This window comes from Marmota marmota, unplaced genomic scaffold (assembly GCF_001458135.2).
Source record: "Marmota marmota marmota unplaced genomic scaffold, marMar, whole genome shotgun sequence".
NCBI lineage: Eukaryota > Metazoa > Chordata > Mammalia > Rodentia > Sciuridae > Marmota > Marmota marmota.
This window is the reverse complement of record NW_026000205.1, coordinates 4,761,787-4,776,741: the sequence shown is the minus strand read 5'-3', so window position 1 is coordinate 4,776,741 and position 14,955 is coordinate 4,761,787. Positions and strand designations below refer to the sequence as shown.

The 14,955-nt window shown below is 50.3% G+C and overlaps 1 protein-coding gene across 1 annotated transcript in view; it reads right to left on the bottom strand.

Annotated features, from left to right (window-relative positions):
- Positions 1-5,717: 5,717 nt before the first annotated feature.
- The window catches only part of LOC107151346 (outer mitochondrial membrane lipid metabolism regulator OPA3), a 35,769-nt gene continuing 26,531 nt past the window's right edge, over positions 5,718-14,955 (bottom strand). The window contains exon 2 of the mRNA XM_015496700.2: positions 5,718-8,793. Coding sequence (XP_015352186.1) covers positions 8,390-8,793 — 404 coding nt within the window. The 3' untranslated portion in view covers positions 5,718-8,389. The remainder of the gene's footprint in view (positions 8,794-14,955) is intronic.

The window sequence follows — 14,955 nt, the reverse complement described above, 5'->3', positions numbered from 1 at the left end:
TGGCTTGGTATTGTGGCATTTTGTATCCTCCCTTTCTGTTTGTAGCAGGTTATTTATGGTGTTTCTGTAAAAACCACTATGGTCGTTATTTAAATTAAACAAAAGGGGGAAATGTTAGAGTCTGTAAATAAGTCAAAATAACACCTGGCATTTTGTCAGGGGAATGTTAAAGTTCATAAACAAGTCTGGATGGTGCCTGGCAAAATGCCAGAGGGAGTGGTTTGAGAAGTAACAAAAGCGAGCCATTAAGTGTAGAGATTCCTGATTGGTTGACTGATGTATCTAGTTTATGCTAATTAGATAAGCTGTGTGGAATGTATAAATACTGCTCCTGTCCTGGAATAAAGGGCTTCCACTCCTGCTCTATCAATCTACACAAGTTGTTCGTCACCCCCCGGTTATTTTGCTGCAGCCGGACTGCGGCAGTAGGCCAAGAGCCTTCTGGTCGGGTTCCCCCTTCCCTCTGGGAACTCCTCAGGTCCTTCTCTGGCGACATCGCGTTTCCTGTGACATTCTGACCTAGTCTTGTGCAACAGTAGGTCATAGGACGCCTCATTCCAGAGGGTCCTACCCATGAGGAATCTGAACAGACAGGCCTTGCTGGGCCCCAGCAGAACACAAAGGGTCAGGGCTCAGGATCCCCAGAGCCGCACAGGGAAGGTCCTGGGGGGCAGCACCTAGAGCGGGCATGGAGCCCGCCTCTTCTCAGTCTTTAACTGTTTTCTGTTTTTAGTACTGGGGATTGAACCCGGGGTGCTTAACCACGGAGCCACGTCCCCTGCCCTTTATATTTTTTTATTTTCAGACAGGGTCTTGAAGTTGCCAAGGCTGGTGACAGCACCTCAAAAACAAGACGCCACCAAGGCACAACATCACGAGAGTGATTTAGCTAAGTTTGACAATGACAGTGAGTCGGCTGCATTGACCAGATATACTCTGGAAGAGATCAGAAATATATTCAAGCTCTTGTCATTCAAAACCCAAAGGTTGCAGGGCGTGGTGGTATCTCCTGTAGTCCCAGCTACTGGGGAGGCTGAGGCAGAAGGATCACTTGAGCCCAGCATTTCTTGGCAAGCCTGGGCAACAGAGTGAGGCCCTGTCTCAAAAACCAAAGAAAAGAGCCAGGCACAGTAGTGCACGCCTGTAATCCCAGCAATCTTGGAGGCTGAGACAGGAGGATGGTAAGTTCAAGGCCAGCCTCAGCAATTAGCAAAACCCTGTCTCAAAAAAAAAAAAAAAATTAAAAAAATTTATTTTTTAGTTGTAGATGGACACAATATCTTTATTTTATTTATTTATTTTTATGAGGTGCTGAGGATCGAACCCAGGGCCTCGCACATGCTATGCAAGTATTCTACCGCTGAGCCATAACCCCAGTCCCCCAAAAAGTATTTTAAAAATTAAAAAAAAAATAAAAAGGGCTGGGATGTGTCTTGGTGGTAAAGTACCCCTGGGTCCAATCTGCAGTATTGAAAACAAAACAAAGTGCTCTCAGTGAATGACTTAAGTACAAAGAAGACTTGAATTAAAATATTAGAAAGGTGGGTTGAAGATATAAATCCCTGAGGCAGAGGTGCCCTTGTCAAATGAAGACAGAAAGAATAAATGTGTGTGTGCTGCGGTGGAAGCCAGGGCCTCGTGCGAGGCAAGCGCTGAAGCTCTGAGCTGCTGCCCAGGCCCAGGCCTCCACTCCTTTTAAGACTTTTTAATTTGGGACAGGGTCCTGCTAAGTTGCTGAGGCTGGCCTTGAACTCGTGATCCTCCAGCCTCAGCTTCCTGAGCAGCTGGGATTTCAGGTGTCACCTCCCCCAGTGATTTTGTTGTTTTAAAATGGAAAACCTCAGTGAGGCAAAAAAACCCAGAAGAAGTATTAATGGTCAGATGGTGAAAATGGGCACTTTAACAAGCAGACAAATATCCAATAAGTGGCTGAGAAGATGGCCGACCCGCAGGCGAGCAGGGAGGTGCAGATCAAGACAAGAATGAAGTTCTACTGCAGGGCTCAGCTTTGAAAAGTCTTAAAGTGTGCTAATTCCCAGTGCCCACAGTTCTGTTGCTCCACAGAGCCTTTAGCTTTTCAAATATTAACTATGAATGTTTTCATTTAGTTTTATATTTTATTTTTGGCTTCCAACTCTTTTTTTTTTTTTTTTTTTGTATTGAGGATTGAACTCAGGGGCACTCGACCACTGAGCCACATCCCCAGCCCTATTTTGTATTTTATTTAGAGACAGGGTCTCCCTGAGTTGCTTAGCACCTCGCTTTTGCTGAGGCTGGCTTTGAACTTGTGATCCTCCTGCCTCAGCCTCCAGAGCTGCTGGGATGACGGGGCACACCACTGTGCTGGCTTCCAACTCTTTTTTAAAAATTGTACACATTTAAGGTATGCATAACATTTGCATATTCAGGGTGAAATGATTATCACAGGCTAGTAAATTAACAAATCCATCACCTCCCAAATCGCCTTTTTCTTTTCTTTTTCTGGTACAAGCACCTGAAATCCATTCTCTCAGCAAATTTCCAGTGCACAAACAGTTTTGTTAACCAGCATCTTTGTGCTGCAGAGCTCTAGAAATTCTGACCCTACAGAAGCGCAGCTCTGCCTCCTTTGAGCAGCCTCTGGAAGGTTTTCTGCATATTCGGGTTTTCATGGGTTGCTCTTTCCCTGAGCAAATGTGCACAGCTGTTGCTGGGAGGCGCGTGCCAGTTGCTGATTTTGAGAGGAAGAAGTGGACAGTATTGGTGCCCACGAGGCAGCGGTGCTTGAGTAGGCCTCAGAAGGCCAGACTGCTCCTGAATGGGGTCCGCCGGGATCCCCCAACACAGACAGGATTCCTTCCATGGAGGGGACCTTGGCTTCTTTGAATTGGCTGAACTTTTATGAAAAGTCTGTACAATGTAGAAAAACACAGATGGAAGCGCAAGACGGCATCCTGGACAGGACAGAGCCCACAGTGCCCCCTGGTGCTCTCCTGGGCTGGTGCTTCTGGGAGCCACTGCCACGTCAGGGTCTAGGGAGTCCCTGGACCTGGGTCCCAATTTGTCCATTTGCCTTCTTTCCCCAGGATGTCCAAAATGGAGGCACCAGGAGAGGGCCTGGTGGAGAAGTCAACATTGAGATGAGGAACGTCAGTACCCAGCACGGGCACCGCTCAGTGATGTAATGATGAAGTTGAAGACGTTCACCTTGGTCACCACTGGCCACAGACCACAGCCAGCAACATAGCCCACAAGAGGGCGCCTGCGTTGCAGGGCTCTCTCCGTCTGCCCGAGCTCGCGCCTCAGGGTGTGGAACTGCCTTCCTTCCAGGTGCTCACCTCAGAATCTGAAGTCCATGGGGTGAGCGGCCCACAGCCCACTGCTCGGCAGATCCTGCCTGCTCTCCCCGGGGAGTAGGAATGAGCCCAGGCCCCTCCTGCCCACCTCCAGGGTCTCCACGCAGGATGCCAACCCCTTTCTCCTTTTTGGCCCCTGCTCCCTGCTCGCTCACCGGGCCCAGGGCATCCCCCAGTGTGCAGGTTCGCAGGATGCTCGCATGCGAATGTGCGTCCGCGTGCAGAATCAAATAGAAGACGTCAGTGCACAGCTCGGGCAACCTTTTTTTTTTATGCTGGGGATGGAACCGGGGTTTTGTATTCTGACACAGAGCCAGCCCTGTCCTTGAACAATCATTTTTGCTCTAACTAGGTTTAAGCTGTGTCTGGCAGTAACATGTAACCCATGCGCCTCTATTATATATAATGAGTTGTGTTTTTTTTTTTTTTTTACAGTGCTGGGAATGGACTCCAGGGCCTGGAGCACTCTGGGGAAGTGCTCCACCTCCAGGCTACACCCAGCCCTATTTTGTTGTTGTTTCTTGTTTGTTTGTTTTTTTGAGACAGGGTTTCGCCTGGCACCTGTGGGCTCCGCGGATCCTCCGCCTCTGCCTCACATTATTAGGTACAGAATACAAGTGCATCTGTAGTTCTTCATGAAATGGATACAGTGAAACAGGAAATATCGGACTGCACTGCAGGGTAATTAGTGAGACCTTCATTCCAGCGAGATACATATGTGTATACACAACAGTAGTATACAATGTCATGTTACATAAAAATAGATATTTCATTATGTACTATGTCACACAATGCATTAATTATACAATACTTATAATACATATATAGGAAGAATTGCCAATAAATATGTATGTTTTTGAGGGATTACATAAATTTTTCTTAATGGTCTGGGGACTGAACCCAGGGGTGCTTAACCACTGAGCCACATCCCCAGCCCTTGTTATTTTCTATTTGGAGACAGGGTCTCACTGAGTTTACAGCCTTCATAAGTTGCTGAAGTTGCAGTCCTCCTGCCTCAGCCTCACAGGCATGCGGCACTGCTCTGGCTTCTCCAACTCCTGTGGTGGCTGGTTGCCGCGGATCTGGATGGAGGCTCAGAGGCATGTGCAGTTGGTGGGGACAGTTCCAGTGGGGTGAAGGAAATGGTGGGGGTGGCTATGTGTCCTGCAGGCCTCAGCAAGCCCATGGGGTGCTCCGGAGCTAGTGTGACCCTGCAGCGGGGAGTCTGTTGAGGCCAAAGGGCCGGCTTCTGTTGCCTGACCCCTCACCCAGCCCTCTGCCCTTGTCCTATTGTGGGGTTGGTAAGGGCTTTCGGTAAAGGGCCAGAAAGTAACTATTTCACCTCTGCTACGGTAGTACAAAGGGTAGAAAATGAGAAAACGAGTGAACACAGCTGTGTTCTAATAAATCTTTATGTATAAAGACAGGCAGCAGGCAGCCTGAGCTGGCTCAGGGGCCGCCATCGTCTGCCAACTCTGTTCTATTTGGCAGCCACAATCTCCTGCTGTTCCACAGTAAACTCTCTTTCCCTGCAGCTGTCTTCAGGGCTCCTCTCAAGCTGCTCCCCCTGACCATCTGATCCACAAAGCCATCCCTGTCCCCAGCTCCTGGGCCCAACACTGGATTGGCTCTTCAGCTCCTGCACTAGAGCTGGCTGTGTGACGGCAGGCGCCAGCCTGGTCTTGCTCTGGCTGATCCCCAGATGGAGGCTGCAGCCCTGCGAGCACATGCTCAGCAGACAGGCAGGCTCTTCACAGGCGCATGAGGACACCCTCGTCCTCCTCTAAGTGTGCTTCTCTCCCTTTGTCCATGTTCCCAAGCCATTGGTGCTGGGGTCCGATTCCTGGCCACCCAACCTCACTGTAGCCAGCTCAGGGGGACCTTGTGGGCCAGGGGATCTGGCTGGAGCTTTTGTAAAGGCCATTTTCTCCTGGGGTGGCTCTCAGCCATCTTGGCTCCTCTAGGTGAGGGTCTGCTGAACAGGGAAATGAATGCAGGGGACGACGGGGTCTGTCAGGAAATGGGAGGGGCAGAGCCTCAGGCCATGAGACATGAGTTGGTGTGAACAGGTTTCCGTTCTTCATACTCTGAGGTCCTGAGTCACTGGGGAGGGGCGTCTGGCTTCAGCCCAGCCCCTTCCTAAACATCCACAGGAGGGGGAGAGAAAAGTCGCACCTGTCCCCCCACTGGATTTGAGCCCTGTGAAGGTGGGATTGGGGCTGTTTCAGTCACCACCGTGACCCCAGGGTGGGGCAGAACAGGGTGGGACATACGGAGGGCAATTCAGTGGAACATTCCGAAATGAGAGAATAAATGAAGTACATTTTTTTTTAAAGGTTAACAGGGATTTTTAAAAAATATATAAAAAAAGGATGCATCAACTTGAGGACCAGCCAGCTCCATAAATATATTTATTCTAACCTTCTCCCCACATCTCAAGATCGCAGCCAGCAGGAAACCAGAGCCCAGAACCACCTTTTGGCCTCAGGCGTTTTGAGGGGGTTCTGTGCACTTCCACACTCTGATCCCACCCCCCACAGGACCCACCACCACAGCGGGGAAGCTGCCCACACCGGCCACCTGTCGGGACATGTCAGGCCAAGTTTGAAGGCTCCAGCTCAACCAGGGTCAGGAGCTGGGGCTCAGGCCTGGACTGCCCAAATGAACATCCCACCTTCACCTCTTCTCTGCCTGGGTGACCTGAACAGGTGACTTTCCCTCTCTGTGCCTTGGTTTCCTCATCAATGACATGGGGATCACCCAAAGCACTTAGAACGCTGCCGGCATCTACCCAGAGCTTGGCGCACTTGACCAGCTGTGATAACAACTGTGCTTACTAACACCAGGGGGAGCCCAGAGCCCCTGGCCTCCACCAAGATGTCGAGCGGGTAGACCTGCAGGGGCCTCCTTCACTGGCTCCACAGCCACCCCTCCCCGCAGCACCCTCTGCCCTGGCCTTCTCCCCATCTGTTCACATACCTAGGCCTCTCCCAGCTTTAAAGGGACCTACCCCCTCGGCTTCCTCCACACCAGCTGCTCCCCCTTTTCTAGAAGGAATCAAACTTGGTCTCAGAACCCCCATGGTTTGGTCTTCTATTGGGGCAGCTCTGCATCCAGGTGGTTTCTACTCCCCTGGCAAAGTGGGAAGAGGGAGGCCAGTCCCGCCCTTCGCACCGTGCCCTGGAGCTGCGTGGCAGTGGGCACAGTGGGCAAACCTGCCCTATTCACTGCAGGCTGAGATCTTGGGTGTAATCTAGGGCTGCTCTGAGAGGGGATGGCAGGTCCCCAGTGCCTCTGGGTAAAGGCGTCTCCCCTCCTCTGCCCAGTAACCTATCATCATCCTCCTCCTCCACCTGGAGCAGCTGCAGTCAGGTCACCTGGGCCCGAGAGCACAGAGGCTTTTCCCTCCCTTGGGTTCTGCCCACTCCTGGGGCAGCTGGTTCCTCCTGGGTTGGGGCACTTAGACAAATCTCTTTGCTTCCCCTGGGCCTCAGTGTCCCCAGGTGGGGACGAGCTCAGACGACTCCTGGTCCCCTTCCCACCAGAACCTTCCCAGCTTCTCTCCTAATGTTAACGAGCTTTGGGCTCATTCTGGAGATCTGTGGTTCTGGGATGCATCTTTAAGATGCCACCTTCACAGGGCGTGGAGGTGTCCTAACCAGGCAGTCACACGGAATGCTGATGGCTCTCTGGGTGTGAACTGGGAAAAGAGAAGCTGCTGGGCTGTTCCTCTCACCCGGTGGGGAGGCCATAGGACCCAGGAGGTTGTAGGTTCTTCATGAATCTTGGGATGGGGAAGCATAACTGATTAGATGGTGGGCCCCCAAAAGATAAGTTCATGGCCTAGAACTTGTGGATGGGACCCCGTCTGGGAGAAGGGTCTTTGTAGGTATGATTAAGTTAAGGGTCTTGAAGAGAGATCATCCTGGATTCAGGGTGGGCCCTAAATGCAGCTAACGGGTGTCCTTACTAGGAGGAGAAGGCCATAGGACACAGAGGCAGAAGCCAGGAGGAGGAGCATGGCTCCACCACACCTTGACTTCTGGCTTCCAGAACTGTGACAGAACACGCTCCTGAGGTTTAAAGCCATCACAAAAAGCCTTCCTAAGTGTGTTCCGGTGTCCTGGGAAACTCAAAACAGAGGCGAGACCACCTGGCAGTCTTGTCCAGCAGGACAGAGAGTCCTGGGGTCCTGAGGCAGGAGGGTCCTGACACAGGGGCTGTGGAGCAGCCCAGGGACAGTGGGAGCAGATGGGGACCTGCAGAGCTAACCCTTGGTGGGAGAGGCTCCTGAGGAATGCTATGGGGAAGATGGGGGAGGGCACAGGACTCAGGCCAAGGCCAGGGACTTTGAGGATAGGGAAGGTGGCAGGTTAAGACTGAAAGGCAGAACCCCAGCCAGGATCACATTCTCCACCATGGAAAGGACATCTTGGGGACTCTGCAGAGAAGAAAGACCCTGCAGAGCCATGACAGTGGGTTAGTGGGTTGTGCCACAGACTAATGGATGAGGGTTCTGCTGGAAGGTTCGGGATCAAGACGAGGTGAAAGGTAAGCCCAGCTGTAGCTGACCTTCTAGGTGGGGGGAGAGAAAGCCGTGCAGTTCCCCACTGTGGCCGGTACCAACTGACAAGGGGCAAGGGGGTTCCTCTGCTGGATGGGCCGGGAAAGGCAGTGCTGATCAAGTACCTGGGGGATACGATAATGACAAGATGATTCCGCTTAAGCTCACGTTCCATTTTTTCTTTTGCCAGAACAGTACAGCCACGGCTGCTGGCCAAGGCCCTGTGTGTAGGCTGGGGTGGTTTGAGTGGGGATGAACAGTGTGGACGGTAGCAGTGTTAAAGGCTGGAGGGGCTCCATAGGAACGCTTCACTCGCTGGGGGCTGGTCCCAGGGGAAGGTTCCACCGTCTGGTCAGTGGGAGTGACCGGATGCCAAGTTGCATTAAGATCCTGGTGGTTTCCCCGGGGCCAGCTCAGGCAGAGTTGGTGCAGGGAGAAGGCCAAGGTGGGGCACACATGGCCACATCCAAGTTCAGGTTTCCGCAGCCTCCTACATCTTGGACGAAGACACTGCCTGGGGCGCCACTGCCTGGGGCGCCGGCCTTGCGAGCTGGGCCCGCACCTCCGTCACTTCGGCCCGCAGCTCTTCCAGGGCGGCCAGCGGCGGCGCCACCTGCACCTGCGCCTGCAGCGCCTCCAGTGTCAGGGCCAGGCGGCCCACCTCGTCCTGCAGCGCGTTCCAGGCTGCTTGCTGCTCCTCCTCCTTGTGGCGCTGCTGCATCTGGTGTCGCCAGTACTCCAGCACCAGGCAGCCTCCGCCCACGATGAAGATGGTGGCTTCGCCCAGCAGCTCCGCGCCCAGCTCCGCAGCCGCCTCCTCATTCAGCGGCTTGATGACTGTGCCCCGGAAGCCCATGATGCGCATCTTGGTCCGCATCTCCACCCAGTGGTACACTGCGGGGGAAGAGAGGCGTCAGGAGGCTGGGGGCCCTGCAAGCCCCGCCCCTCCGGTGTTGGGTTTGGAGCCACCCCGACCTGCGGCCAGAGAAGCCTGCAGTGGGGGCGCGGGGCGCCTTCCCGGGGTCACTGAGGGATGGCAAAGTCACCTGGCCTGGGGTGACCCGAGGGCATCTTTTTAAAGTACAATAAGATTCCCGCAGGGAAAGAGACCCTGCCCCGAGGGAGGTTCTGAGGGAGATGCCACGCCCCTGGAGGGTCACCCGGAGCTCCCAAAGCACCCAGAACAAGCAATGGGCGGATGCTGAGCTCCCTTGGCCCTTCCCTTAAGCCGCTGTGCTGTTCTCACCGGGCTGTTCTCTCCGGGCACTGCCGCCCCACCATTTCCCAGGAAGTTTCCCCCCTCCCTTATCTTCCCCAAATGCAGAGTTGCGGCTGCTGAGGCTGCGCGGGGGACCTCCTGACTCCCAAGGAAGGCCAGTTGAAATGTGGGAGTGGATGCTAAGGTGCCTTTGCGGGATAACCAGTCCTTTTTGCCAGTGGCTCCAGTCCTAGACTGTCATCAGCCCTGAAGGTGGAGCTGCCTTATGAGCTCTTCGTGAGGTTTTGGCACACATCGCGGAACGAGCTCAGGTGGAGTGGCGCCGGGTTGCCTGGCTGAGTCTTTAGGAGAGAACATTCTCAGCACCTGTGCTTTTAAAACCAAAGCAGAATTGATGTTGACTTTGCCTCGCTCCTGCAATAATGAATATTCATCCAAGGGTACAGGTAATGATGTCACCGAGCCCTGTCTAGCTTCTCTGGAGACTCCTTTCCAACATATATTACCTTTTTATTTTTGAGACAGGGTCTGGCTATGCTGCCTCAGCTGATCTTGACTTCCTGGGCTCAATAGATCTTCCTGCCTCAGTCTCCCGAGTGGCTGGGACTACAAGAACTTGACACTGCAATCACCTTTTATTCTTCTTCCCCGCCCCCCAGATGGGGGTTTCCCTAAGGTGCCCAGCTGGCTTGTTGGAACTCAGGATCCTCCTGCCACAGCCTCCCAACTAGCTGGAATTTCAGGAGGACACCACCAGGATCATTCATTTTTATTTTGTGGTTGGGGATTCAACCTAGGGGCTCTCTACTACTGAGATACATTCCCAGCCCTTTTATTATTTATTGATTGGCCTACACAGAGGTTTATTTAAGAAAGTAGATACACATTCAAGGGAGAATGTGGGCTGTCTGGAGAATGAGAAGCTTTGTTTTTTATTTTGAGACAGGATCTCACTAAATTACCCAGGCTGGTCTGGAAATTGTGGTCCTTTGTACAAGTTGCTAAGATGACAGGCATGTGCCACCATGCCCAGCTACATTTTCCTTTTTTAAATTTCTTTTTAGTTGTAGGTGGACACAACACCTTTATTTATTTACTTTTTTATGTGGTGCTGAGGATTGACTCACACATGGTAGGCAAGCGCTCTACCACTGAGCCACAAGCTCAGCCCCTACATTTTCCTTTTGATGTTTAATAATTACTCATGAAAATGTATAACAACATGAATGTTTTAAGAAACTGTGTACTAGTAATAATTAAATTCACTCAGTCCAGAAGAAAATATGGTAGCATTTGGAACCTATAGTCACAGGAAATTAAAATGAAAATTTCTGCATACAATTTGATTGCTGATATGATTAGATGAAATTCTGTGGGGATGAGAACTGGAAATTCAAGTTTCAAGGGCCAAAAAAGAATGTAAAATTTCAAACTGCAAAAGAGGCGCTTGTTCTTTTTAATGGCACTTTGTAAATTCATTTTATTTTGTAAACTGGACGTTGATAGGCGCCAAATCACTAGAGTCTGTGGATTGCAACAGAGTCAAATGAAAGATGCAGCCGCTCTGCTTGACGGTGTCAGCAGTTACACAAAGAAACAGCGCCTCCACACTGCGCAGACCACTGACAGACTGACTGCCGGGGCACCCGGGCACTCTACTACTGAGTTACATTTCCAGCTCTTTTTATTTTGAGACAGGACTTCCCTAAGTTGCCCAGGCTGCCTTGAACTTTCGATCCTCCTGCCTCATCGGGCTGAGTTTTCATTGTCAACTTTATCAGGCACCAGAAGGTCCATGCTACTCCCCTGTCCTCACAGGGGCAGGTCAGCAGGAGGACTGGACATTCTGCTGGAGCTGAGGTGGGGTCCCAGGAGCAGAAGGCTGGGAGGGGCCCTGCTGGTCACTGAGTGAGTGCACATGGACGGTACTAACTTACTATGTCTCTGCTTAATGCATAAATGGATCCCTGTCCCAGTCTTGCCTCCTGCAAGTGTCCTGCCCGTAGCAGGCAGAAGAACTGGTTAAAAAACAAAGAAACCCTCCTCCATTTTTTTTTTTTTTTTTGCTAATAAAAGCGACACCCTACATGAAAACAAAGTACTCAAACTATAAAATGTGAAGCCACCCACATCCTTAGGCCCACATCAGACTTACCCCACCACGGCGCTAACCTGCACAGGCGCCCAGCATCATCTCCCTGACATCTGGTAGTAGGTGCCTACTACTTGTCTTGCCTGAGTCTTTCTACCTGAAGCCGGCTTGAATTCACATGGTCATTTCCTCTTGGTCCTCCAGCCCACTCTAAAAGAGAGGCACTTGGTCCGGAGGCAGCCTGTCCTCCTCTGCCTCCTGTTTTACAGGTGATTTGCGCCTGTTTTATTCCTGCATAATATTATTAGTATTGTTTTTTGGTACTAGAGATTGAACCCAGCTCCTCATGCGTGCTAGGAAAGCAATATACCCCTGAACTGTCCCCAGCCTTTTTTATTTCTGAGGCAGGGTCTTGCTAAGTTGCCCAGGCTGATCTCGAACTTGCGATCTTCCTGCCTCAGCCTCCTGAGTAGCTGGGATGACAGGTGTGCCCACTGTGTCCAGCTAGTTTTCAATATTCTTTTCACTGTCTCCCTGGGCTCCTGACATGGTCAGGAAGGAAACCCACAGCTCTTCCCCTATCCCAGACCCTGGCCTGCCCCCAGGCCTGATCATCCTCACACATTATCAGGCTTGACCACACGGGCTGCGGGGTGGTTAAGACGAGGTCCCTTATGCTCTGCCCAATCTGCCCTCTGTCAAATCCAAAAAATGAAAATAACACACACCAACTCTTCAGTGTGGGTGACTAAGTGAGAGAGGAGGCCTCTGTGATGCAGCTCCCAGAACTTTTGGTCTTGTTCTATGTGTGTCCGTGTCCATGTGTGTGTGTGTGTGTGTGTGTGTGTGTGTAACTAGGTCACAGTCAGAGGCTGACAGCATGGGCGGAGATTTTATTTTTTTGGTACTGGGGATTGAACTCAGGGGTGCTTTGCCACTGAGCTACATCCTCAGCTCTTTTTATTTTTGAGACAGGGTTTCACTGTGTTGCCCAGGCTGGCCTTGAACTTGCAATCCTTCTGCCTTGGCTTCCTGAGTAGCTGGGATTAGAAGCATGTACTACCACGCCTGGCAAACTTTAAAAAATTTTTTTTAATTAATTAATTTATTCTAATTAGGTAGACATGACAGTAGATTTTGATTTTGATTCATTGTACACAACTGCAGCACAACTTTTCATTTCTCTGGTTGTACACAATGTAGTGTTGCTCCATACGTGCATTCATACATGTACCTAGGGCTGACTTTTCAACTGAGAAATTATATATAAAAAATTCACACTGGCTTCATGGTACACACCTGTAAACTCAGAAATCTGAGACCCTTTCTCAAAATAAAAAATAAAAAGGGGTGAGGATGTAGCTGAGAGGTAGAGAGCACTTGGGTCAAATGCATCACTAGTATCAAGGGAGAAAACTCACTGGCCGTCAGGTCAGCTCCATGGTATTTTACATTTGTGCAAGCTAGGAGTTCTCCACAGGGGTGACTTTGCTCCCTGTCTGTCCCCTCCCACACGGAGACACTGACAAGTCAGTGTCAGTTTTGGTTGCCAAAACTTGGTAAGTGCGACCAGCATCTAGTGGAGAGAGGTCAGGGATACTGCTCGACATCTTGTGTTGCCCGGGGCAGCCCCACAACTCAGACTCCGGGCTGGGGTGTGGCCAGGTGGCAGAGTGCATGCCCAGCACGCACAGTGCTGAGTTCCCTCCAGGACACTGCAAAACAATAGAGGAATCACCTGGCTGCCAATGTTGGCAGAGCTGAAACCCTGGTCCCCCGTGACCCCAGATCAGCGCCCAGCAGGCCCCAGGCACCCTGCTAGTCACTACCTGTCCGGCAGGGGACTCCCTCACTCCTAACTCCAGTGCTGCCCCTTCTTGAAGTTCCACAGGCACTGGGAGGAGTCAGACGACAGGGCTGCACTTCCTCCTGCTGCTCAGGAGTCGACTACAGAATGCCATAGTTTCCTGTTGATGGTCATCTGGGCTCTTTCTAAAATTCTGGTTCTTGATGAAGGCGGCCATGGACATGTGGGTACGGGTCTTTGGCTTCACAAGCACTAATTTCTCTTGGGTCGTAATTAGGAGCAGGACTGCTACAAAACCCAGCTCTAGCTCAGTAGACAGTGCCGGGTCCCACGGACTGCAGCCATTGACATTCTCCACAGGCAGTGTCTGAGACCTCCAGGGTGCTGTCGATCTTTTTAACCTCAGCATTTTGAGGGGTATATAATGACATCTTGTTGTGGTGTCCTTTCCTTTTTTTTTTTTGGATATCAGGTATTGAACCCAGGGGCTACACCCCAAGCCCTTTTTATTTTCTATTTTGAGACAGGGTCTTGCTAAGTTGCTTAGGGCCTCGCTAAACAGCTGAGGCTGGCTTTGAACCTGCCATCCTCTTGCCTGAGCCTCTGGATTATAGGCAGGCCTCACCATGTAGGGCTGGACATTCTTAATAACACTACTGCGTCTTGGAGTCCATGGGGTAACACTCCCACTTCTCCAGGTCTTCCTTAGTTCCTCTCGGCAGTATTTTGTGGTATTGGAATTAAGAGTTCTTTCATATCTTTTATCCAATTTATTCCTACATATTTTGAGGTTTTGATGCTGTGAATGGCACTTTAAAATTAATTTTCCAGTTGCTTATTGACAATGTATATCAATACAATTGATTTTTATATATTGATCTTGTATCCAGCAACCTTGCTAAAATCACTTGAGTTTGTTTTCAGATTCTTTTGCTTCTTCACATACGTAATCATGTCATTAGTCAATAACCAACTGACTTCTTTTCCAATCTTTGTGTGCTTAATTAATTAATTTTTTGCATAATCACACTGGCTAAAACCTCCAGGACAGTACTGACTAGAAGGGGACCTTTGTCTTACCCCAGCACTGGACAGAGTGTTTGTAAGGGTTTGTAAGAGTTGATCATGAGCAGGTGGTAAACTCTATCAGCCACTTTTCCTGTATAAAATGGCTTTTCTCCTTTATGCTATTCCTGAGGCCAATTAATCTTTAAAACAACCTTGCAGTTTTAGAATAAATTCCACTAGGACATAATGGATTACCCTTGTTTTATATTGCTGGATTTTATTTGCTAATATTTTTGTCTAGGATACTGATAGACCCAACCTGATCTTTTCTTAAAATTGGGAGCCATCTCGCAACAAAGCCATGATAAGATAATTTTGGCTTTACTATAAATTACTGCAAATTCTGAACCTGCTTGGAATGCCTGCCCGTGCCTTGAACTCACCCATGCCTGGCTCTCTGACCAGACAGCAGCCCTCTCTGAAACTTTAGTGACGCCTCACAAATCTTGGCCTTCCCTGGCCAGATAACGACCCTCTCTGAGGCTCTAATGGCCTTCATAAATTCTGATGTTGGGGCCAGCAAAAATGTAAACTACCATTAGTGTGATGCTCGTCAGAGTTCTGTTATCTGTAACCCCCCTTTAGAAAGCTGGGCTGCAGGAAAGCTGCTGCTGCTGTCTTGTTCCCTCAGTTTTAGGTGGGAGAGGCAGCCTGGCCGGTCGAAATAATAGCTTGCTTTAATTTGATTTTAATTGGAGTCAGTGGTCTTTTCTTGCGTCCTGGTCTAACAGAACCCATATTCATGACAGAGAGACTTTGGCCTAAAATTTCCCTGTCTTATAATGGCTTTGTGAGGTTTTTTTTTTTTTTTTTTTTAAATTTTTTTTTTAGTTTCTGTCGGACACAACATCTTTGTTGTATGTGTGCTGA